This window comes from Elephas maximus, chromosome 23 (genome assembly GCF_024166365.1).
Source record: "Elephas maximus indicus isolate mEleMax1 chromosome 23, mEleMax1 primary haplotype, whole genome shotgun sequence".
Taxonomy (NCBI): Eukaryota; Metazoa; Chordata; class Mammalia; order Proboscidea; family Elephantidae; genus Elephas; species Elephas maximus.
The window spans coordinates 67,863,894-67,891,070 of record NC_064841.1 but is presented as its reverse complement, the minus strand read 5'-3'; the positions used below and the strand labels follow the sequence as shown (position 1 = coordinate 67,891,070).

The window sequence follows — 27,177 nt, the reverse complement described above, 5'->3', positions numbered from 1 at the left end:
TGTAAAGTTGAAAGGACTGATCCTAGAAGAGTGAGGGTCACTCCAAGGGCACAGTGACAACCTAACAAACATCACTGTGGACACTGCAGCGTAGTCACCAACTAATACGGTCTGAGCAATTACACAGCACAAAATCCTAATATGTTTGCTCTCCTCGCATTGACATTAATTACCTCAGATTTTATTCTAATCTCTAAGGCCCATGTAAAAAATCACACAGGATTTCAAAGATCTAGTTCTATACATGTTCATCAAAAGAGCTTTACATTTTAAAACTAGCCATATGTCTAGTTATTTGAGATTAGAGGCCTAAATCTTCTTGTATGTCTTTTTAGTTTTTTATACGCATCTCTTTATTTGTGATACATTAATAAGTGTACTTAGCTTAAAAACAAAACAATTCCCCTAAAATCATGACTTTTTGTTTGCTTCCACTCATTTTTCATTTAATAGAGTGAAGTGTCCTTACCGATAACCTCAAACCCACAAATTTGATTTCAGAGGTTGCAGTAGACAGGGGCCCACCCTGCAAAGTAGAATGACGGACCACCTATAAGTTGGCACTAACCAAAACCACCATAGCCTAAGATTTACCATTATGTTATGTATCTGCCTTCTCAGATTTATTTGCAGATCCCATGGTAGTCAATTTCTTCATTTCTAAAGAGAGAATCAGATAATCCTATGTTTAAAATCATGAATAACGATGTTCATTTTAGAGATAGCATTGTTAAAAACTGTCATTCTGCAGTTATACATGAAAAAACAATAATTGCTTGCAGTTCTAAGGAGGAACGAGGACAGCAAACATGTTTCTTACCCAATGACCACATAGTATGACTTTGACAACAGTTCCTGTTACCACATAAGTAGAAGGCAGCTCTGAGCACCGATTCACGTAGACCTGGAGTAAGTTCCCTGAATCCTCTTGACCCACATGTTGTATCTGGAGAAATCCCTGCTGGGGGTGAAGCAAATTTGAGGGACTGTCTTCCGTACTCATAGTTTTTTGTGTGTGTGTGTGTGTGTGTGTGTGTTTGCCCTTGAAAAAAGTGCATGGTACATGAGATTATTCAGGATCTTCTTTAAAGCAAAAATCTACTGGAAATGGCTTTAGCACTTCCAAATCCTTATTTGAGGATATCACGCGCTTCTCCGATTTTTCTTCATAGCTTTATACAACTTAATATTCAGGCTCGGGAACCTGGAAATTTCCTCCAGGTCAAACAACTCCTTAAATCTATCCACGAATTTATTTTCTTTCTCCAACCTGAATTTCATGACCCAGAGGATGATGGTGGTTTCTTTGCACAGATGGTCAAAGGTAATGAGGAGTTCTTCCAGGAAAGGATGAGCATAGACAACGTCTGCCGCCAGGATATAGTCAAAATTGTGTGAAGATCTGGGGAAGGTCTTATCTAAAGCGACTCCCCAGGAGAGCACTTTAACCTGAGGTGGGTGTTTGCATTTCATTTTGGTGTTTCGGGAAATATTATATTGCAGATTTCCAAGTAATTCAGGTAAATCTGTGGCTGTCACACGTGCACCTGTGAAACAAAGGATGGTAGAAAAAGTAACCCTTGTGGGATGAGGTAGAACAACCAAGTTTTCAACCAGCATGCGCTCTGCAATTCTGCATAATTGGAAAAGACTGGTCCGGACATACAGAAGAGGATCCTTTCCAAAATGGATGCTAAGGGAGCTATGTTCTGCCCATTAAAAAAAAACTTTTAAGATTCTGATGATATTTTTGTGCTCCATTCCATTTTTCCATTCTCCTGGTTTTTGGTTTGTTTGCCTTTGTTTTTGCGGTGTTGATCTGTCTTCTAATCATCCAGCACATGCTAGGAGAGAATTCCAAAATATTGGATACCTGCACTGAACCAACTAGAAGTCACTGATGAAAGACAAATAAGCGTTTCCCTAAAAGATGTCTAGCCCTCAGAAGAGTAGACCAAGAGAGCGCAGATGACACTGGGCATCCTACCGTTGAAAAGGAAATGCTCAAGTGGGATAAGCAAAGAGAGGAAAGAAGACTTTTCAACAGCATTAAATTAAAAGTATCATGACATCCATGCTTATGTCCAAGTTTTCAGCCCCATCCTAAGTGTGACTCTTCCCACCAAAAGATGTTTAAAACCTACCCAAAACATGCATATAGCGTTCATGAAGTCAAAGGTCACAGATGCAGGACAGAATGCAAATGAAGGAGAGGTAAACTATTAAAAGTGAATAAAACCAAAACCCATTGCCACGGGGATGATTTCAACTCATAGCCACCCTATAGGACAGAGTAGAACTGCCCCATAGGGCTTCCAAGGAGCAGCTGATGGATTCAAATTGCAAGACTTTTAAGTTAGCAGCCAAGCTCTTAACAACTGTGCCAAAAGTTTTGGTCATTTTAAGCAAGAAAATGGAAGAAACAAACTTGTAGAAATCAATTTGTATATAATCAATAAAAATTCTTAAAGTGTACTAAGAGCAAAACACAGCCTGAAAATAATCTTAATAAATCTAGGATTGGCCAATTCCACAGCATCAGATAAGAACATGCTAGGCCAAAGAATAAGAAAGCAGAACTGGAAGCAAAAGGTAGATCAGCTCAGACCAAATTAGAATCCATTCCTTAGCCACAATGAAAAGAAAAACCTGCTTACATTGATAATATTTTGTAAAAATATTAAAATTAGAGATAAATACTCATATCTCTAGTAGAATCACAGAAATATAGACATTCATATTCTAACGCAGGTGGGTCGTCATTTTCAACAAATCTATTTAAAGTCCCAAGACACGGAATAGCTCCTGGCCACCCCTTCCTTATGGCCATTGAATCGATTCAGACTCATAGGGACCTATACTGATTGTCAACTTAAAAACTTTGAGCCTAGAGAGGTAAACACAACCACTTTCAGAATACTAACTAAACAAGCCTTCCTTTTCTTGGTGTTTATTTCAAGTTATACAAGTGGATTGAAGGGGTCAATTCTTTTTAATAAAAAAACTAACTTCCCAAAATAAAAACTCTGATCCTCAATCAGGTAGCCTTCAGTATAAATCAAATAGCCACCCTGATTCTGTCCATACTAAATGGAATAATGACTTTGGAGAGATATCAGGACAGAGCAATTTTTAAAAATATTTGGGAGGACCTTCAAGGGTCCTTATTTCCCCAGTGTTTGAAAAGTTGTAGGCTGTCAAATCTTGAATTTCACTCAAGATTTTAGAGTGGCAGGTGTGCACCTCTGAAGGTCAAGGAAACCAAGACAGATCTGGGTAGCTCACATTAGAGACAGCAGCTAAATTAAGGCAATGAAATAGACAGCAACAACAATGACAAAATGACCTGGAACAGAGTTAGGCATACAGAGAAACTATCACACACTGGTTGGAAAAGAAGATGCTGGTGAGAGAACAGGGGATCATAAAAGAAGAATGGAAATGAACTGAGAAAATAAATTCAAAGACAAACACCTAAAAATAGAAGCAGACAAGAGGGAGCATGTGATTTCTAATATTCCCTCCCTATGGACTCTTATGGAAACCCTGGTGATGTAATGGTTAAGTGCTACAGCTGCTAACCAAGGGTCAGCAGTTCGAATCCACCAGGTGCTCCTTGGAAACTCTATGGGGCAGTTCTACTCTGTCCTATAGGGTTGCTATGAGTTGGAATTGACTCGACTGCCCTGGGTTTGACGGTTTTGGATGGACCCCTATTAACAGATGCTTTTTTATAAAGCACAGAACTTCAAAACCAAAAGGAATACACAGCTATACGGGACCATTGATGGATGGCTAACGTATATCAGAATCAGCAGCGATAGATTCTGACTATGTCTAGTATGTTACACATCTTCTTTAGCAATCAGAATGCTTAGGCACCTTCCATTTAGCACATCTCATTGAAGGCTAGTGACTCAGCACTCCATGGAAAGAATTAACGCAAGTTCCACCTAAAATTTTGAAGGAAACCATTATGATAACTCTAGAATAGGTAGTTTCTTAATGAAATTCATTCACCTACTAAAGAGAAAAACGGGCACAGGTCACAGTTCACGAGATAGTAAAAGCAACTAATGGGATTTGCTCATTCAATTCTCTGATCTTATTCAATCAAAAAAAAAAAAAAAAAAACTACTTACCTAATAAACTTGCCACAATAGAGACTAGCCCTGTTCCAGCTCCAATTTCAATTACATGTTTGTCAACTATATTGTACTGCTTTGCATTTGTTTCCAGAAAATAACATAGAACAAGAGCCTATAAAAGTTAAGAAATAAAATTAAAAAGTGGTGCTAGGTAAGTAATAACAGGAAGCAAAGTTAAACTCTGTAAGATCTAGTTGATCCCACTAATGCTGCTGTATGTATTGTGTGTGTGTGAGTATGTGTATTTGTGTATTTGTGTGTGTGTACGTGTGTGTGTGTATACATATATATACATCACTACAGAATATCAGCAGAAAGTGTATTCTCTGACATGTAAATATTTAGGCTAGAAAAAGTCTCTGAGGATGGTGGTGGGGGTGGTGAGAGAAAAAAATAATACGGCGTTTTGTTGCTTAGATTTGATGATCTTGAAGGGAAGCAACTTCTAATAATAACAGACATTTCGAAGAAGTAAGTGGGGTCAGGTCAGGCAGCGGTGGGGAGTTCCAGCCTTCATGGAATGGTTGGTAAAGGAGTGGTGGTCTTCTGGAATACTCTGCATGTTGAGACTTGCACAAATTTTAATATAATTGTTTAACCCAAATGGAGGCAGTTAAATGGGAAATAAAAATCCTTTATTATTCTAAACTCTTATTAAAAAAAAAAAAAAAGCATTGCCATTGAGTCAATTCTGACGCATAGCAACCCTACGGGCAGAGTAGAACTGCCCCATAGAGTTTCCAAGGTGTGCCCGGTGGATTCAAACTGCCAGCCTTTTGGTTAGCAGCCATAGCACTTAACCACTATGCTACCAGGGTTTCCCAAACTCTTAGTCATTAAAAAAAATTAAAAAAAAAACTGAAGGTGTAAACAACATTCTCTGCCAACCTGACTTTGATAAAGTCAGCAATAGAAACCATAGAGTCAATTTCCCAATCTTGTGATTTGTATATGTTAGTGTCGTTTGAGGTAACAAGGTAGAATTATGGAACCTACTTTCTTCTTCCAAACAGAACACAATAATAAGCAAGACTGGCTGAGAATAACTGAAATGTAGCAAATTTTATATGAAACTATACCGATGGCCAAACAACTGCACCGTAACAATCCATGGCTTCAGTAATCCGAATCTCATGACCAACAAAATGAAAACCTTCCCAGGAGGTTGTCGTTATTACAGTTGGAGTAAAACGTCTTGACATAATCTCCTGAACCACCCGCTTATCTTCATGATCTTCTCTGTTCTCTGAAAGGAAGAGGGTGATGGTTGTGTTGATAAAGTCATGAAAACAAAGAGGAACCTGATGGAAACACAGCATTTGTACTTATCCTGTTATTTTTGAACACTCATTGTCTTTAGGTGTAATGTGTAATGTAATAGTAGGGTAAGCTGTTTGAAAAGGGCTCATAATACAAGCTAATATTTCATACATCAGGGTGGCAACATTTTTCTGCTTTTAATTGAAGTGGAAATCATCACTCTCCATTTCTGCAATGCTTTGTGAAACAAATAATTAATATACTTTTTAAAAACATATATTTTAAGGGCCACCAAAAGACATCTTTAAAGTACTAAAAAGCAAAGTGTCACTTTGAGCACTAAGGTACACCTGAACCAAACCATGGTGTTTTCAATCGCCTCATATGTATGGAAAGCTGGACAATGAATAAGGAACACTGAAGAAGAATTGATATGTTTGAATTACGTTGTTGGTGAAGAATATTGAACATACCATGGACTGCCAGAAGAATAAACATATCTGTCTTGGAAGAAGTACAGCCAGAATGCTCCTTAAAAGTGAAGATGGCAAGACTTCGTTTCATTTACTTTGGACATGTTATCAGGAGGGACCATTCCCTGGAGAAGGACATCATGCTTGGTAAAGTAGAGGGTCAGCAAAAAAGAGGAAAACCCTCAGTGGCTGCAACAATGGGCTCAAACACAGCAAAGGATTGTGAGGATGGCGCAGGACTGGGCAGTGTTTTGTTCTGTTGTACATGGGTCTTTACGAGTCAGAACTGACTTGATGGCACCCAACAACGACAACAATCAGTTCATCTAGAATAAGAGAAAGATTTGTGATGGAATATAAGATTCCAACTATTTGTATTGGCTACACAATACAATTCCAATTATTTTAATAATGTGTAGCAGTGTATCTTTCATGGCCTGCTTTTATGCAGACAAAAGATATTCAATGCCATCCAACAATGTCCTCTTGTGTTATATTACTGTAACTTACTTTTATATTATTATTTTGGGGCCACTCATGACATCTTAACATCTGCAATATTACATAGGGTTAATAAGCAACATTGCCAGTTGCTGAGCACACACTTAACATGCCAGAGCACATTAAACATATTGTGTATGATATTTTGTTCACTTTTTCCAAGAGTGTAGGTAGGTAGGCATCATCACTTGCCTTTTTACAGATAATAAGGCTAAAACTCACAGAGCCTTATTAACTTGACCAAGGTTACACAACTCATAAATGAAGGAGCCAATATTTAAGTTCCTTTTTTGGTTGTTCCAAAGCCTCCTCTCTAAAGTAGTAAAAGGTATGATGTCATTTATAAAACAAAACCAGACAAACACATTGTCTCTAAGAATTTACAGGCCAGCTGTGGGGCAAGTTACCTCTCTCTCCAAGCCTCCATTTCTTTATTTGTAAGATGTGAAGAAGGACCTACATCCAACGATGTTGGTAGGCTTAAAAAAGGTAAAAAGTGCTTAGCACCAAGTCTGTTACATAGAGCTCAATATAGCATTATTATTTTTGCTGCTGTTACTATTATTTTGATCGTGAAATTTAAAAACGAAACAGTATCATCATATAATCAAATGTTAGATTGTGTGGTACAGATTTTAAATGTCTGTAGTCAAATAAAGAAGGAGAAGAAAATCACTGTGGAGGAGGTTAGTCAGGTATGGTTTCATCAGAGAAGTATGTCGAAGGTTTAATGCTTGCTCTAACACATGAGTTGCATTCATAGAGGAACTATCTATTGTTCACATCAGTCCTTGAAATCCACTGGTCATTTAAGTCTTATCTCCACTCTCCCAGTCTCGGCTAGTGTCTTCCTGGCTGCTGCCCCTACCCAAGCATTAATGAATCCATGCTTAGTTCTCTCTGGGAAAGAACATAGAAAATAAAGACCAGATCTCAAGAACAAAGGGGGGATAGTGTTATAAAGACCGAGAAAGGAAAAAATATAATTCCTCGAAAGAGAAAGAGGTGAGGCAGTAAAGATTGGTTTTAAAAACTTAAGCCAGAATTACCTCTGTTCCTTGTTTATTTCATTTAGTCATTCAACAAAACTGTGCTGAAGGTCTGCTATGTGCCAGGCACAGTGCTAAATGATGAAACACAGCAGTTAACCACATAGACACGGTTCCTACCCTCGAGAAAGTTAGAAAAGCATAGACACGATGCGTCTGAACTTCAGCAACGCACACAGTCTCTCATGATATCCTCATGTAGCAATACTGGGTTAGATGTAAGAGTACCCACGTAGCTTTTTCCACGGCGCCCCTCAAAGCACTTGGCTTCAATGCCCACGTAGATAGACCTTCCTAATAAATGGTGTGTCTTCAGCTTTGCCCTGTTCAGCATTTTTGCTAATGGCTTGATTGATGATATTAAGGTATGATCAAACATTCAGATGATGTGAGTCTAAGGTGGACAGCAAGCATGCTAGATACCTGCTGTGATACCAAATAATCTTGTATAAATGTGATACAAAATACCCTGATAAGCTCAAACACTGGGTTGGAATCAACAGACAAAATTTAATCAAGATAAATGTAAAGATTACATTCAGGCTAAGTGAAGCAGCAGTACATGTTGGGGGGAAAAATGTATAAACTGAACTGACTGCAAACTCAGTACGAGCCAAAAATAGAACTATCATAAAAGCTAATACCCAGGCCATATTAACAATACAATTTCCAAAATCAGGGAGGTGAAAGCTCTGTTCTATTTTATGCCAGTCAGGCCATACTTGTAGTGCTGTGTTTCGTTTTGGAAGCCTCACTTTAAAAGGACACTGAGAGGCTAGAGCCTTAAAATGTCCACTGTCATGCGCCACGCTCTCTTTCCCGTCTCCATGAGGTAGGCTGACCTGCGTGAAGTTCTGCCTCAGCGAGAACATGACCAGTAAGAGCATCAACAGTACTAGTTTTCAGCAGAATAGAATCACTCCTCACATCTAGAGCTGCGGTACTAGATTTCTCAATAGAAAAGGATCACTGCTCACACCTAGAGCTGCAGTACTAGATTTCTCAGTAGAATAGGATCACTCCTCACATCTGGAGCTGCAGTACTAGATTGCTCAGCAGAATAGAATCACTGCTCACATCTAGAACTGCGGTACTAGATTTCTCAGCAGAACAGACTCACTGCTCACATCTAGAGCTGATGTGCTAGATGTCTCAGCAGAATAGGATCACTGCTCACATCTAGAGGTACAGTACTAGATTGCTCAGTAGAATAGGATCACTGCTCACATCTAGAGCTGCAGTACTAGATTTCTCAGTAGAATAGAATCACTGCTCACATCTAGAGCTGCAGTACTAGATTTCTCAGCAGAACAGAATCACTGCTCACATCCAGACCACATAATGCTAAATGTTTGCCATTCAAAACATGTATTTCAAGTTTCTTGTATGGCCCTCAGGCTGAAACTACATTCAGCAGTCCAAACTTCACAACTGCTCATTTGAAATACTTTTCAGTATAAGTATTTTCAGAATAAATGGACAGTCTACATACTTGAATACGATGGCTAGAATGGGATAATGTAATACTATAAGGAATATACTGTTATTGTTGTTGTGTGCTGTTGAGTTGATTCTGACTTATAGCTACCCTATAGAGTAGAGTTGAATTGCCCTATAGGGCTTCCTAGGCTGTAATCTTTTATGGGAACACATCACCAGGTCTTTTCTCCTATGGTGCTGCTGTTGTATTCAAACCACTGACCTTTCGGTTAGCAGCTGAGCACTTAACCATTACAGCATAAGGGCTCCTTTAGGAATTTTAGATATATGATAGATAGATAGATAGACAGACAGACAGACAGACAGATAGATAGATAGATAGGTAGGTAGATGGGTAGATGGGTAGATGATAGATAGATAGATGGTTGGATGGATGGATGGATGGATGGATGGATGGATGGATGGATGGATGGATGGATGGATGGATGGATGGATGGATGATGGATGATGGATGGATGGATGGATGGATGGATGGATGGATGGATGGATGGATGGATGGATGGATGGATGGATGGATGGATGGATGGATGATAGACAGAAACATAGACAGATAGATAGATATAGCTCAGAACCCCAATTTAGGATTTTTTTTTAGAAACTTGATATACCTACTCCAAAAATTACATGGAAGAATAAATGTCCATGAAAATTCAGCTTTGCAAAAGAACAAGGGATGAGGGAGAATTACTCTGTTAGATATTTAGATCTACCACAAAGTCATAGTAATAAAAACAGTATGGTATTGGTACAGCAGGTAAATAGACCGATGGGAAAAAGAGAGGTCTCAGAGACAGACCACTAAAGATACAGGTGATGGGTAAGATGGCCCATTACATGGAGAAAAATAAAACTATGTGCCTGTGTAACATCTTTATAAAGATGGATTCCAGACGGATTAAAGACCTAAATTTGAAAAGCCCAAAAAATAAAGTTAATAGTGGATAATACAGGAGGACATATTTTTTAAAGACTTCTTAAACAAAACCTGCAATATACAAAATATTGATGAATATCCTTATATCAAGAGTAAAGATTTCTATTCAACGAAGGACATCAGGGACAAAGTTAAAAGACAGATGACAGATGGGAGAGAAAATATTCTGCAAGGTTTAAAACTAAAAAAGGGACTAATATCTAGAGTACATAAGAAATTAGTATACTCTCCAAATCAACAAGGAAAAAAATGGTGGCTGTACTGAAAAATTAGCAAAGAACGTGAACTGGCAGATTACAGAAGAGTAAATCAGAAAAGCATAAGCATATGGAGATGTTCAAACTTAGACATATGCCAATTAAAACAAGTTGCCACTCTATATGCATTAAATTGACAAAATGCATTAAATTGACAAAATGCATTAAATTGACAAAAATTAGAAAGATGGACAGTGCTGAATGTTGGTGGACTTGTGGGGTAGTAGAACGTCAAGTACTGCTGGTGAGAATCTAGAATGTTGCTGTCATTCTGCAGTCATCTCACAGTATTTTGATACATTAAATACATGAATCTCCAATGACGCAACAACCCCACTCCTATATATGCTTCCCAAGGAAAGTTGCACACAAGTCCATAAGTGGATATGCATGAAAATATTTATCACTACATTTACAGTGGTAGTGGGAGTTGGAAGTAATTCGTGTGTCTATCACTGGAGTAAATGGTAGATGCATATCTTGGAATGCCACCCAGTAGCTAGAAGCCCAGATTAGATCTATGCATAAAAAATAGGAAAAAAACTTTAAAAATATACTACGAGGTAGAAAAAAACCTATATAATAGTATCTATGATACCAATTATTTAAATTAAAACACTGTGCACAAAACAGGTTTCACAAAAAATACATACAAGCAGAAAGATACAGACCAAACACATTAGAATGAGGGGGAGGAGGAAGCAGGGAAAGGAAAAGAGAGCAGGAAATGGGTGAAAAGGAATGAATGAACAAATAAATGAGTGTGTGAATGAATGAATCAGAGAGACAGATATACATACAAGAGTAGGACCTTGCATGAATTTATGATGAGACTGAACCATGAACTAATAAAAAAAAAAAAAAAATAGGTGTAACTAACTCATACCTCTGTACCTGAGATCCACAAACAAGAAAATTTCTCATTCTGGTCTTCAGAGAAGCCACGTTCCTCCTAGGGAATTTATTTCACAAATACCAACAGCTAAAAATCTTAATGTTTTCCAACTTTATAATTATTCAAACTTTGAAAACATATATAAAAAAATAATTATTCAAACTTTGAAAACATATATAGCACTCAAAAATAAAATGTCATAGAATCATAAAACATCAAGATGGAAAACCCGTAGACGCCTTCTAACCTAACCTTGGACCTAATTCTGGAACCTCACATTCATGTTAACTAAATACCCAGCTTGTTCAACCTCTGTTTGAATATTTCCAGTGACGGTGAGTCCACTACTTCACAAAGTACCCATTCTGCAATTTAAAAACCTGATTATTGAAGCTTTTCCTAATATTAAACCAAAATCTGACATAAGAGATTTTTTTTAAACCTATTATCCCTAAATGTAGGCTCAAAGATGAGCATTAAAAAAAAAAATTCAAAAATGTTAGGGTGGGGGACTATGCAAAGAAAAAAATACATGAGTTCAGTGCCAGTCTTCAAAATTCTACACTCAACAGTAAGTGAAGGCCTCAAGAGACTTTCAGATTTCTGCACTGAAGCAAGAATTCCACTGAGAGGGCCATGAGTCGCGGAGTCCCAGGGGAAGAAGTAATTACAGCGCTCTGTCCTGTGAGCTCCACTGATACCATTTCCTAGTGTTTAGGGAGCAGAATGGCAAGATGGAGGTAAATTAAGTTTGCCATTGCTGAAAACTTCCACTGGGGGCCATAGTCCCAGCAGGGGACTTTGTGCCCTAAAGTCTGTGATCCTAGTAAAGCTTTGCTAAGGAAGGACCCAGACAGAACCAGGTATGCCCCCCAAAACTCTAACATAACTACGTACCACAGGAAGGACTCAGTTCACCACCCCACCCGACTACCACCACAAACACGGACCCTTGGCAGAGATGTAGAGAAAATAGAGATGAAAAATTGATATTCTTCGGCAAGAGGCACCACTTCTAATACATTTTGTTATACTTTTCCATAAAAACTGCATGTGTTCACATTCAGGAAGAGCGCTAAGACCCAACTAATACTGGTAATATGTTTTATTTGAACTTTCCCTTTCATTTCACTGTATTCACTTGCCTTTGCTAAGATTGGGGAGGGGAGACAACTTTGCTGTGGAAGTTCTTTAGGAAAAAGTAGAGAACATGAATAGCTTCTTTGACCTTTAGCTGAATTTGTCCTCTAGGGCCTCCTTTCACATTCATTGTAAATGTGGCACTTCTTTGACAAGTCACCTAAGGTATCAGGGATTAATAGATGTTACAGTAAATCCCAGGAGAATCTCCTAAAGTTCCCATCTTTGATATAAAAACTTTGCCAGTGAATATTTACTGGTACAATCTGATGTCTCTGACTTTGCACTTTCTTTTAAAGGTTAGTTGGCCAGATTAGGGCTGCTGTCCTAGCAGCCACAGGGTGATAACGAATGAAGTCCTGTTTTCTTTTTTTTTTTTCACTACGTCTTTCTAAATACACAGAGATACCCATTTCTTTTAAAGAATGACCACATCTTTACCTTTTTAAGGAGAATGAGATTTTTTAATATGCAAATATATATTATAATTGAAAAGTATTTGTACCCTCAAAATTAAGTACCTTCAAAGAGTGTCATGAAGCAACCATACCAAAACCAAAAACCAAACCCGTTGCCACTGAGTCAATTCTGACTCATAGCAACCCTATAGGACAGAGTAGAACTGCCCCATAGGGTTTCCAAGGAGCGGCTGGTGGCTTTGAACTGGTAAGCAGCCAAGCTCTTAACCACTGGGCTACCAGGGCTCCCTAGACACTATTAGTTGTATATATAAAAACAGACAACTCTATCCCATCATACATGGTAATTCAAAATTAGTTATATACAACTAAGATACCTACGTATTATATGGAAAACAGTATCAGATTAAATAAAATTTAATTGAAAATGTTTTATGTTAATATACCATTCTGGGTTTAAATACCATCATGAATACTATAGGTCTTCCATAAAAATAATTAGCACATAAATAGCATAAAACCAAAATGTACTCAACTTGGTTGCTTAAAGTAATTTGTCTAGCTATAATACATGGGATTAAAAAAAAAAAAAAGCACACACGCATACAATTGTTTTCATTTTAAGAATTTTGGCTGCTGTTTTCCAGCATGAACTTCTGTTTAAAGACTTTGAGGTAACAATTCAAGCAGTAATGTTTTTTATTTCAATCAAAAGGCGAAGTTGAGTTTTAAGTTTTACAGTAGCACTGCCCTGTCAACATTGATAGCAAGAATACCTGAACTAAAATCTAATGGAAAAATTTGCACTGTTAGAAGGCGTTCCTGAAGTAGCCTTGTTGTAATAAGAAGGAGAGATCCATTCTCCAAACATAATATACAAGGAACAAGTTCCTCAACTTGCATGCTTAGTTATTTGGTGAATACAGGACTAAATGTTAAGAAAATCAATTAATATTTATTGGTTTTTAGTTAAGATTTGAAGAACAATTTTCTCCAAAAATTAACAGTATTATCATATAATGAAATTCTAATATGTATTTCTGAAGACTAATTTTTCCACGTTAAAAAAAAAAAAAACCCCACTGCCATCCAGTCGATTCCTACTTACAGTGACCCTATAGGACAGAGTAGAGCTGCCCCATAGGGTTTCCAAGGAGTAGCTGGTGAATTCGAACTGTCAACCTTTTGGTTAGCAGCCAAGCTCCTAACCACTGCGCCACCAGCGATCCACTTTTCCACATATATTCTCCCCTTATTATCTAGCACTCAGGCCCCCTGAAACTGGGTAACCTTCCACAGAATACTGCATCTTGGCTTCCTTACGTGAAAAAGGAGAAACCCTGATTTTCTGCACCTTTAGATAAAAACTACCAACTATAATCTTAGAAAGACATCCTGGTGGTACGACGGTTAAGCACTCGGCTGCTAACTGAAAGGTTGGTGGTTCAAACCCACCCAGTGGCTTCCAGAAGAAAAGCCTGATGATCTACTCGCATAAATATTACAAAACAAATGAATATTACAGCCAAGAAAATCCTAGAGGGTAGCTCTCCTCTGTCACATGGGGTTGCTATGAGTCAGAATTGACTCCACTGCACCCAACAGCAACAACATAATCTTACAATATTATTTTATTAATGAATTTAAAATTGAAACATAAATATTAAAACAAAGTATAAACAAAACAAAATCAAGACATAATATTACAATATGTCGACAGCTTGGGCTTATCTATTTAAGGCTTTTGATCCCGTATCTTCGTGTTATAAATACAAAAAAGATTTAACATCATTTTCCTGCTATTAAATCTTTGCTGATAGTGAATAAAAACCTACCAGGTGTTCTTTTTCTCCTGAGAACTAAAGGGGTTTCAAGTATGAAGTGAAAATTAGCAAGATTTTAACACATTATGATAATGATTTTCTTCAGAGGAAGACTCAACAGTGAATTGGCTTCCAACGCAGGCCTGCAGCAAGCCTGCAAAAATCGAGGCTTTGTCTATATTCTTCTCTTTTATGTTTTTAAGGTCAACAGCAACAATAAAAAATGGAAGGGTCAGTACAGAAATACACACACACACACACACATGCTTTAATAACTATGACAAGTGAATTCAAGCTTCCACTTGAGGGCCGTCATGAAAAAGCTGTCAGCAAAATTTAAAGTAAAAACCCTCTACTAAATGCAAGAGACTGTCATTCAACGAAAATATCTATTCAGAGATGAATGTTTTGTGCTTCTTAGAAATGCCTAGAGATTTTAAAAAAATTTAAAGATATTTTCAGATTAGTAAACGGTCACAGGCTAACCTGAAAGATCCAGGTTTGAATGCCTCAGCAATATCAAATTCTTGGGCCCAAACCAATTCCTGAGAAGATTCCACAAATATCTTCTGTCTGTAGGTCTGTTTATTTTCAATAATTGTGCAGAAATTGTAACTCCAACCAAGTAGGCCAAACAATACTACATTTTTATGTCTTTAGAGAAGGAAGAAAATTCATCTTTCACCAAGACTTCTCAGCAGGGGGGAAAAAAAACAAAAATTAGTTGTACTCAGAGTTTGCTGAGAGCATGGTGGGGATAGACAACTAAACAAATTTCAAGGAGTGTGATAAAAAAAAAAAAGAGAGAGATATTTCTAAAGAGCAATGGGAAGGACCCTGGTTCATTGAATCAGGAAGTACCTTCTAAAGGAGGAGACATTTGAACTGAGTTCGAGGGATGAAAAAGGCTGCCAGGAGGAAGTACAGTCAAGGGAGATGCAATACCTGTCAAGGCATGGAGGCTGGCTGGGGCGCCTTTAGAAGCTGGGTGGGGCTGGTGTACAAGGCATGTGCTGAGAAGTTAAAGAGAATAAGCAGGCAGAAGTAGGATATGGTCAGACTTAAGTGCAATGGTGACCTTTATTCTGTAAGGTAAGGAGGAGCCAGCAAAGGTTTTTAACAGGAAGTGACATGATCAGATTTGATACTGAAGAACTTAGCTCTGGCAGCAGTGTAGTTGAAGGACTGGCTAACTTAGAAACCCAATAGAAGGCTGTTGCAATCATCTGGATAAAATACGACTGGAGTCTGAACTAAAAGCAGCAGCACTGGGCGTAGGAGTAAAGTAGGAATGTGTGTGCTTTTGAAACAGAGATATCTCCCCCAGAGGGCAAAAACTGACATTCAAACCTGAGTTTTTTAAGACATCTGAGCCAAATTGTTATGTTTAAGACTTATTTTTACTCAACCTGTGGAAAACGTGTTAGTCTTATTTATCAGATACTTATCCCCTGGTGGCGCAGTGGTTAAGAGTTCAGCCTCGAACCAAAAGGTGGGCAGTTGGAATCCACCAGCCACTCCTTAGAAACCCTGCGGGGCAGTTCTACTATATCCTATAGGGTTGCTGTGAGTCTGAATCGATTCAACAGCAATGGGTTTGGTTTTTTTGTTTGTTTTATCCAGGTTATCTTTTTAAACATTTAAAATGTATAGTGAAAGAACATCTGTGTGCTATATAGAATATACATCTGCTGAGAAAAAAAAAATTTTTTTTTTTCTTTATAGGACTCCAGTGGAGCCTTTGTGGCCCAGTGGTTAAGAGCTCAGCCGCTAACCAAAAGGTCAGCAGTTCAAATCCACCAGCCACTCCTTGGAAACCCTATGGGACAGTTCTACTCTGTCCTATAGGGTCGCTATGAGTCAGAATCAACTCGATGGCAATGGGTTTGGTTTTGGGTTTTTTTATAGTACTCCAACTAATACATTAAATATATTACCTCGAACTGCAGTCTGCTATGTTTCTTAAACAGTAAAATTACTCAAATATACTTTCTCATTCATACATTAAGGCAATAGTTTTTATAAAAGTTGCATTACCCATTAACCCAACTTTACAGACTTACAAAGGTCCTCATGAAAGATTTGGATGTAGTATCCTAGGTTCTGAAAGGAGTCAAATGACTAGTGAGCAGAAATGCAAGATGATCACTGATGAACAAAGGTCAGATCGAGCCAACAGAATGAAATTATAGCTCATTCAGTTATTCACTCATTTATTAAGCATCCACTTTTTAAGAACCTGGGCACTCTGAATACAAAGACAGACCAACATGTAAGTGCTACTATAGAGGCTTAACTAGGTGACTCAATGATAGAAAAGAGAGAGGTCTCATCTCAGAAAGCTCAGGGAAGAACTACCCGAGTCTTGATTATGAGTCTGTCAGTCATATGAGGGAGGGTAAGGCATTCTACTCACAGGAAACCACAAAAACCCACTGGCAAAAATTCTCTGGATCAATTTTCCAATTTGGGAAAATCTGAGAACTAGAATACAGGGTAAGTGGGTGAAGTAGCTAAGAAGTTTTGACTTCATCCCATAGGAAATACTGAAGCACTGAAGAATTTTAAGCAGAAGATGGCTATGACAGGATTTGGATTTGTAAAAGATCATGCAGGCTAGGGTGTGGAGACTGAACTGGAGAGGGTAAAGAAAGGATGCCCACCAGGGTGGGAGCAGCCAAGTCATAACATGGGGGAGAAGAAATAGTCAAAGACTTGCATCAAGGCAACTGACAGTGGAAATGGGGGTAGGAAAAGATGCTAGCGACTTAAAATCAATGGGACATAAGGATGAAGGGCAAAGAGGAAGAAGACTAGGATGATTCCAGGTCTTTGGCTTTGGTAGCTGGGGATATGATGTTGCCATAAAAAAAAACCAAACCCACTGCCTTCAAGTCAATTCCAACTCATAGCGACCCTATAGGACAGAGTAGAACTGCCCCATAGAGTTTCCAAGGAGCACCTGGTGGACTCAAACTGCCGACCTTTTGGTTAGCAGCCATAGCACTTAACCACTACACCACCAGCGTTTCCGTTGCCATACACCGAAATAGAAAAATCTAGGTGGAGGGGTAAATCTGCAAAGGGAAATGATCATTTAGTGCATAATATTCTGTGGCATGATGTGCCAGCCACGAAGGTGTGCCATGCAGGTTAAGAGAACCTGCTGCAGGGAGCACAGCTGACAGTGCCAGCTGCCATGGCTGTGACTCCTAGGAGGCCATGCCTCCCCGTGGGGCTGCTTACTAAAGCCAGCCCGTTCCTGCTTCCTACAGTAATCCTCTAGTGGACAACTTTTGCTGGGAAACTCCTCATCAGCCCCCCGGGACTTTCTCAGAACCATGCTGCAGGCTGAACCTTTTCCTACCCAAGCTATCTTTCTTGCTGTTCACAGGTGTCAGGCTTGCATGGCGAAGGCTCTTCCTGCCTACTTCTCTTCCTTCCTTCGCAAGCATTCCCCCAATAAATCTCTTGCATATTTAATCCCATTTTAGCATCTGCTCCTAAGAGGACTCAAAGTGACACAAGACAATGCTACAAACCGAGGTCCCCAGTAGGACGTCAAGTAAGCAACCGCAGTGACAGACAGGTGAGTCGTCACGCAGAGGAGCCACTGAAGCTTGGATTAGAATGAGCCCATCCCAAGGCTGCAAGGAGTCCTCTGCCATTTTACAACACGTTGTTGAAAGTGCTAACAGCTGGAGAGTGGCTGTTGGCAAGAGGCAGACAACATAGGATATTTGGATGAGGCTTCAGAAAACTTAAGTTATAATACGGCATTAGAAACCATAGGTACAGTTTTTTAGAATCCACCATAGTCCTAACTTTAATCTGTATATAAATAGGTGACATCCTATGATTCTTGGATCTTCATGCCAGTATTGAAATATGAGAACTGGATATGGGTTTGCTCCACCCTTTCCAAGAGCAAGATGAGACGTATACAAGAGTTAGGACAGGAAAAGTCAATGTGCCTCAGTACTTGAGAACTGAATGTTCCTCTAAGCTAGCAGAAGCCTTTCCAACAAAACGCTATCTGACCGTGCTCCAATAGCACACACTCAATCCCCTTAGCATTGTACTTATGAACATGTTTTTAAAGTTTTAATTAGCTATATAATGATTATGGGATGTGTTTGTCCCTGTTCCAAAATATTTTAATACTAGCTCTGTCTCAACCTTACCTTGAACTTCTTCCATTTCCTTTGTAATTTGCCAAATTATTGTGTGCACAGTTGAAACCAAGAATAGTTACTAATGGTGATGATAATGATGTACTTTTATTCATAAACCTCACAGAAACTACATCTTCACTCCAGTCTCCTAAATGGTTGAATGCTCTAAGTGATTACAACTTTAAATGTTTAGGTTTGCAAAAATCACTACAGTAAAACCACTCATGTTTAAGCCACAAAAACTGCCAACACTGGGCATGCACCCAGCGATCTTGGCCTAAAGATATGCTCACCTAGGTGGAAGCCACCTGTTATGTCCTAAAAAGGGGCGGGGGGGGAGGTGTGACAGAATTATAATTCTTAGAAAAGATCTACAGTGTGTGCAGATAAGAAAGAAACCAAGATAATTTGTATTACAACTGTTCTACAAAAACATGGTAATCTTTCTATGATTCTATATCAAAAGTGTTATGTCTGCACATTTTTCATCTCAAGACAAGGCAGAGAGTTACACTATGTAACCTACGCAAAGTTGCACTTGATATTGAAGGCTGTGTAAAAACAGTGAAGTCCCGGGGTGGTTTAAATGGTTAATGTTCTCTGCCACTAACCAAAAGGTTGGAGGTTCGAGTCCACTCAGAGGTGCCTCAGAAAAAAGGCCTGGCTCTCCACTTCTGAGAAATCAGCCACTGAAAACCCCATGGAGCACAGTTCTACTCCAACATATGTGGGGTCGCCATGAGTCAGAATCGACTCGACAGCAACCGCTACTAGTAAAAACAGGGAACCAATATCAAAGAACTTCACGGGTAGTAGAATTCAAACTGTGGATGCTCCTCGTACCTAGAGGTCAAATTACAATACGTATTTGCCTCTAATTAGTACATCAGAGGACCATCAATGTGAGCTATCAATGTTGTTGTAGTCCAAATTCATCTTTTATCTAAGCATTAGTGAGAGCTCGTAGTTTAACATAAAACTGTGTCTTTCTTGCAATCTTCTTATCTGAAATGAAGTAACTTAGAAGTCATAATCATGTATTCAGGGTAGAGCACTTGGGCGAAAAATGCATTCTACTTTTGCAGATCAAAAAACAAACTCCAAGTAATTGTTAGTCTAGATATGCGATTTACCGTCAGATTTCTCTCTAACCTACCATCAGGACCACAGGTACCACAACCGTAGACATCAAGCATTATGAGAGATATTTGCAGATTAGCAAACACAAGACAAGATCTAAAATGCAGGTGATAAAATACCCAGGTCCCTTTAAGACATTAACAAACACTGCAAGGGTAAGATTTGATATTCTATTTTTTGTTGTAGAATAGGTCATGTTACAAAAGACACATAAACTGATTTACCTTTTTGAGCCTCTGGATCCATTAAGTGATGAATTAATGGATGGCTATAATTTGATGTTTTCTTGAACATTTCTTGAAAACTAGGCAAATAATATATGAGAATATCAAATGGTAATAAATCCAAAATGTGTACTGAGTGCTTTAATATTTGTCTATTAATGTTTAATTTCAAATATAACAGGGACAACTATACTAAAACATCATATATTAATAAATTATGATTTAAGAAAGACCATCTAGACACAATCTAAATAGTACAAATCTAAATTAGAACAAAGACTTCAGAGTCAGTAAATTTCAGAAGCTACTAGAAAAAAAAAAAACTTCACCTGAAGAAAGGTATCATCTTTATATAAAGGTATCATCTTTACATTGACTAGTAAGATAGCAATCCTAAAATTTAAAAGGTGATTAAAACATTAGGAAGAAATGGGTTCAGTACAAAGTTGTGAAAACCATGATATTAATCTAACACCAGGTCTTCTTCAGACCAATAAAGACAAATTCGGCCATTCCCTCTAACGCATCATTAGCCCCCATGCAATATCAAACAGCCCACCTGCCAAATGTTCTTTTGAGTAGCTTGTACTTTAAAGAGTCCATACAACCTCAACAAACATATAGAAAAATGAAGAAATTAAGGTATTTTATGCCTCTAAAATAAAGCATATAATTGGAGCAAGCTTAAATATGTTGCTATTCAAACTTGGGAAAACAATGATTTGATGTTTTACATCTTAATTTTGGGTCCTATAGTAAATAATCATTACACTACCATGAATTAATATAGCACTCCTTTCTTCTAAGGATCTCAAAACACTTCTCACAGTCACTACACTTTTCTTTACGGTACCCCTTACTTAGTTAGAAGACAAATTATTTTCCCTACAATTTACAATCGAGAAAAAGAAGAAGGTTAAATTAAGTCACTGAGGCCACATACTAAACAACAGTAAGAGTGGTCACACATTCTGTTTCCTACTTAGCATTTCTTCCATCAAATACAGCAGTCTTTATTATACATGTCTGCCTGAAGTCCAATATTTGTTAAATGTTAAATCTGAACATACCTAAATGAGGCTGAGTTTCTAGAAGGTTAAGAAGTATCATCCACAACTTTTGTTCTCCTGGTGAGACCTCTAATAATGCCTGAAAGAACAGCAATAAAGCAAGCAGTTTAGTCCTGTACACACTGGCAGCAAACCCACACAGAAGGGATTAAGAACCCTGACAGCTGCAGCTTCAGAGCCCTGTGTATACAGGAAGGCAGCTTTGGAACACCCGTAAAGGGCTAAAGGACAGTAGGGTTATTCCATGTGAGTGTCTTAGGATAAGAACAGAGCAAGAGCTAACAGGTGAATATAAACCAGTACTGCAAGTGAGTGAGAACTATCCGGGGGCGGTAACCTATTTTTTTAGCTTTGATGCCAAGAGTTATTCTAAGACTCTATGGCTGTGTGGAGCTGTCAAATGGAGACTGTGGATTTTTCACGTCACCTGCCTGGGTGTGAAAATCGTTTTCTGAATGAGACAACTGCACCAGAAATGTTTGAGAATGTGTGCAGCATTGGGCAAAAATTAGGAATCGGATTAGGAGGTCTCCTTCTCCACACTGAACAGGAAGACTGAAGGTGGATGTCTGTACACGTGCACACGAGCATATATGTGCCTCTGGGTATGTATAAATTTCTCTTCTCACTGAAGGTATTCCTAATAGCTACTGTGGGTAACAAAATCAAGCAGCATTGTGAAGTTAAACTTAGGAGGAAGAGGGCGAGCATAGCTTCTAAGAAACACTTTATATGCCACAATTTATATAAAGTTGAATCAAGGTCATTATTAATATATTGGACAGGACTAGGAGTCTAGGCCCTGATTTTAGTTATTCCTGTCAATAATTAGCTCATCTATTAAACAGCAATATAAAAGGCACACAGCATATATCTGTGTAATGAATATTATAGGTAAAAAACACTGGAAAGCTGAAAATCCTGAACAATGGAAAGTATTATTCATAGGCAGTTATTTCAGGACAGAGGGCTTGCCCTCTTATTGGATCTTTTTAAAACAAGGAGAAAGTGTCATTTACTGAAAAAAAAATCACCTGTCTTTTTCAAGGGGTTATTTAAAAGATCATGCAGAGGAGGCGGGGCCAAGATGGCGGACTAGGTAGACGCTACCTCGGATCCCTCTTGCAACAAAGACTTGGAAAAACAAGTGAATTGATCACATACATAACAATCTACGAACCCTGAACAACAAACACAGATTTAGAGATGGAGAACGAACAAATATGGGGAAGCAGCGACTGTTTTCAGAGCCTGGAGCCAGCGTCCCAGTCAGGTAACCTTGGCGCAGGGCTTAGGTCTGGAACCAGGGGAGTTGAACACAAAATCTTGTGATGGCGCCAACAAGGGGTACAGCCCTACCCCCCTGAACTGACCCCGGGAGGGGGCCCAGCCGGTCCACGCGGGTGGCGTGACGACGTGGCTGGTGGGAGAAGTCCCCAGGAGGCAGTGATGGTTTTGGAGCAGGGAGTGCAGTGTCCCAGCTGGGGAACCTTGGCGCGGGGCTTTTAACTGGGTGCTGTCACGGCGCTACCACGGGGTGCAGCCCTACTCCCCTAACTAACCCCGGGAGGGGGCTCAGCCGGTCCCCGGGGGCGGCGTGGCGACGCGGCTGCCGGGATGAGAAGTTCCCGGGAGGCAGCGACTGATTTTGGAGCCGGGAGTGCCGCGTCCCAGCAGGGGAACCTTGACACTTGGCTTTGGACTGGCAGCGGAGGATCTGACTGTGGCTTCAGCGGGGCAGAGCCTCAAGGGCAATCTCCACACAGCCAGCACACATAGGAGACACGCCCCTCTGGAATCTCAGATAAAATAGTCATTCCAAGCAAGATAAGCAACTTTGGCTATATTCCGGGGTGCTACTCTCCTGTTTCTCTGAACCCTCCCCCACCCTTCCCAGGCAGCTTCATTAACATTGGAATTTCCTGAGCCAGAGGGAGAACGGCTCCGGCTCCGCGGCGGCTTTGCTTTTCCCTTTTTTTTTTTGGTCTTTTCCTAACCCATTTTTCCGGCCTGAGAGAAGGAACCACAAAAAACCATGGGACCAAAAATCCATCCCTAATTGGACTAAAAACACAGAACCAGCTCCAGCCAAGCATATATGATCCAAATCTCGGACTCTCATCCTTACAGGGAACAAGGTGGCGGTTATAATCCAAAGTCAGATCTCTATAATCTGATAGGGATCTGACTGCATTTTTTTTTTTTAGCGAATTTTCTGGAAAAACAAGTTTCCCAGGTCTGATATCTCTGCTTATTCAACAGAGCCCTAACTGACCCACAACAGGGAACTGAGGGCTGAAGCTCCCCCCAGACCGTCTAGCCTCTTGCCTTAGGGGTCTAAGGAGGGTGACACCTACCAATCAGTAGAGGTACTTGCATTGGGGGCCTAAGGTACAGCTGCAGTGCCCTCCCACCAAGGTGCTATAGGAATAGAGACACACCTACCTCACTGACATTTGGGGGAAGCCTGTCAGCATCCTGCCCCCCTGGAGGGTGAACCCCAGCTGCTAATAGAATCTGGTGCACACAACTATCACCACTACTTCTCGAGGTGGATAGGTGTTAGGGTGCAGCACACACTTGATGACCCAAAATCAGATTCTACTCAAGAACAATGAATAGATTCAGGCATATATATCTGGCAACAGCCCAAACCAGCTGGTAATAGGTCATAAATAAGTCAAGGGCTACAACAAATAAGACAGCACAGTCTAGTAGCCCATCCACATATATTGAAAGAAAACAAAACAAGATAAGACTCAGTGAGCAATTATAGAATAAACCATTTTTTTTTTTTATATCTTAGTGATGGCTCAGAGACAGCAGTTGATATCAAACCACATAAAGAAGCAGACCATGACAGCTTCTACAACACCCCAAACACAAGAATCAAAATCTTTCCCAAATGAAGATATAATCCTGGAATTATCAGATACAGAATATAAAAAACTAATTTACAGAATGCTTCAAGACATCAGGGATGACCTCAGAAACGAAATAAGGCAAACTGCAGAAAAAGCCAAGGAACATACTGATAAAACACTTGAAGAACTCAAAAAGATTATTCAAGAACATAGTGGAAAAATTAATAAGTGGCAAGAATCCATAGAGAGACAGCATGTAGAAATCCAAAAGATTAACAATAAAATTACACAATTAGACAACGCAATAGGAAGTCAGAGGAGCAGAGTCGAGCAATTAGAATGCAGACTGGGAAATCGGGAGGACCAGGGAATTAACACCAACATAGCTGAAAAAAAATCAGATAAAACAATTTAAAAAAATGAAGAAACCCTATGAATCATGTGGGACTCTATCAAGAAGGATAACTTGCGTGTGATTGGAGTCCCAGAACAGGGAGGGAGGGCAGAAAACACAGAGAAAATAGTTGAAGATCTGCTGACAGAAAACTTCCCTGACATCATGAAAGACGAAAGGATATCTATCCAAGATGCTCATCGAACCCCATTTAAGATGGATCCAAAAAGAAAAACACCAAGACATATTATCATCAAACTTGCCAAAACCAAAGATAAAGAGAAAATTTTAAAAGCAGCCAGGGAGAAAAGAAAGGTCTCCTTCATGGGAGAATCAATAAGAATAAGTTCAAACTACTCAGCAGAAACCATGCAGGCAAGAAGGCAATGGGATGACATATACAGAGCACTGAAGGAGAAAAACTGCCAGCCAAGGATCATATATCCAGCAAAACTCTCTCTGAAATATGAAGGTGAAATTAAGATATTTACAGATAAACACAAGCTTAGAGAATTTGCAAAAACCAAACCAAAGCTACAAGAAATACTAAAGGAAATTGTTTGGTCAGAAAACCAATAATATCAGATACCAGCACAACACAAGGTCACAAAACAGAACGTCCTGATATCAACTCAAATAGGGAAATCACAAAAACAAATTAAGATTAATTAAAAAAAAAATGCTCATAACGGGGAATCATTGAAGTCAATACGTAAAAGATCACAATAATGAAAAAGAGGGACTAAATACAGGTGGCATAGAACTGCCATATGGAGAGTGATACAAGACGATATAGGACAGTACAAGTTAGGTTTTTACTTAGAAAAATAGGGGTAAATATTAAGGTAACCACAAAGAGGCATAACAACTCCATAACTCAAGATAAAAGCCAAGAAAAACATAACGACTCAACAGACATAAAGTCAAACACTACGAAAATGAGGATCTCACAATTTACTAAGAAAAACGTCTCAGCACAAAAAAGTAAGTGGAAAAATGAAATTGTCAACAACACACATAAAAAGGCATCAAAATGACAACACTAAACACTTATTTATAATTACGCTGAATGGAAATGGACTAAATGCACCAATAAAGAGACAGTCTCGGACTGGATAAAGAAACACGATCCGTCTATATGCTGCCTACAAGAGACGCACCTTAGACTTAGAGACACAAACAAACTAAAACTCAAAGGATGGAAAAAAATATATCAAGCAAACAATAAGCAAAAAAGAAGAGTAGCAATATTAATTTCTGACAAAATAGACTTTAGACTTAAATCCACCACAAAGGATAAAGAAGGACGCTACATAATGATAAAAGGGACAATTGATCAGGAAGATATAACCATATTAAATATTTATGCACCCAATGACAGGGCTGCAAGATACATAAATCAAATTTTAACAGAACTGAAAAGTGAGATAGACACCCCCACAATTATAGTACGAGACTTCAACACACCACTTTCGGAGAAGGACAGGACATCCAGTAAGAAGCTCAATAGAGACAGGGAAGACCTAATTACAACAATCAACCAACTTGACCTCATTGACTTATACAGAACTCTCCACCCAACTGCTCCAAAGTATACTTTTTTTTTCTAGTGCACATAGAACATTCTCTAGAATAGACCACATATAAGGTCATAAAACAAACCTTTGCAGAATCCAGAACATCGAAATATTACAAAGCATCTTCTCAGACCATAAGGCAATAAAACTAGAAATCAATAACAGAAAAACTAGGGAAAAGAAATCAAATACTTGGAAACTGAACAATACCCTCCTGAAAAAAGACTGGGTTATAGAAGACATCAAGGAGGGAATAAGGAAATTCATAGAATGCAACGAGAATGAAAATACTTCCTATCAAAACCTCTGGGACACAGCAAAAGCAGTGCTCAGAGGCCAATTTATATCGATAAATGCACACATACAAAAAGAAGAAAGAGCCAAAATCAGAGAACTGTCCCTACAACTTTAACAAACAGAAAGTGAGCAACAAAAGAATCTATCAGGCACCAGAAGAAAACAAATAATAAAAATTAGAGCTGAACTAAATAAATTAGAGAAAAGAAAAACAATTGAAAGAATTAACAAAGCCAAAAGCTGGTTCTTTGAAAAAATTAACAAAATTGATAAACCATTGGCTAGACTGACTAAAGAAATACAGGAAAGGAAACAAATAACCCAAATAAGAAATGAGAAGGGCCACATCACAACAGACCCAACTGAAATGAATCATATCAGATTATTACGAAAAATTGTACTCTAACAAATTTGCAAACCTAGAAGAAATGGATGAATTCCTGGAAAAACACTACCTACCTAAACTAACACATTCAGAAGTAGAACAACTAAATAGACCCATAACAAAAAAAAAGATTGAAACGGTAATCAAAAAACTCCCAACAAAAAAAGCCCTGGCCCGGACGGCTTCACTGCAGAGTTCTACCAAACTTTCAGAGAAGAGTTAACACCACTACTACTAAAGGTACTTCAAAGCATAGAAAATGACGGAATACTACCCAACTCATTCTATGAAGCCACCATCTCCCAGATACCAAAACCAGGTAAAGGCATTACAAAAAAAGAAAATTATAGACCTATATCCCTCATGAACATAGATGCAAAAATCCTCAACAAAATTCTAGCCAATAGAATTCAACAACATATCAAAAAAATAATTCTCCACGACCAAGTGGGATTTATACCAGGTAAAAAATAATAATAATAATAAAATTAAATTAAAAAAAAAATTTTTTTAAGCAAGGCTGGTTTAATATTAGAAAAACCATTAATGTAATCCACCACATAAATAAAACAAAAGACAAAAACCACATGATCTTTTCAATTGATGCAGAAAAGGCATTTGACAAAGTCCAACACCCATTTATGATAAAAAC

At 38.7% G+C, this 27,177-nt stretch overlaps 1 protein-coding gene across 1 annotated transcript; it reads right to left on the bottom strand.

Annotated features, from left to right (window-relative positions):
• Window positions 1–831: 831 nt before the first annotated feature.
• LOC126066529 (putative methyltransferase-like protein 21E) lies at window positions 832–20,000 on the bottom strand. Its single transcript, XM_049867678.1, has 4 exons — window positions 19,939–20,000; window positions 5,228–5,394; window positions 4,143–4,260; window positions 832–1,547 (listed from the first exon to the last, which is right to left on the bottom strand). The coding sequence occupies exons 1-4, from the start codon at window positions 19,958–19,960 to the stop codon at window positions 1,144–1,146; spliced, it is 711 nt and encodes a 236-aa protein (XP_049723635.1). The 5' UTR covers window positions 19,961–20,000; the 3' UTR covers window positions 832–1,143.
• Window positions 20,001–27,177: the final 7,177 nt, after the last annotated feature.

Bases quoted from the DNA above. Each gene is read 5' to 3' on its own strand.
- LOC126066529 (XM_049867678.1), bottom strand. From the start codon at position 19,960: ATGGATCCAGAGGCTCAAAAAG. The intron at 5,395-19,938 runs GTAAATCAGTTT...TCTTCCTTTCAG, and splicing joins GGATCCAGAGGCTCAAAAAG to AGAACAGAGAAGATCATGAA. The intron at 1,548-4,142 runs GTAAGTAGTTTT...TTTGTTTCACAG, and splicing joins TATTGTGGCAAGTTTATTAG to GTGCACGTGTGACAGCCACA.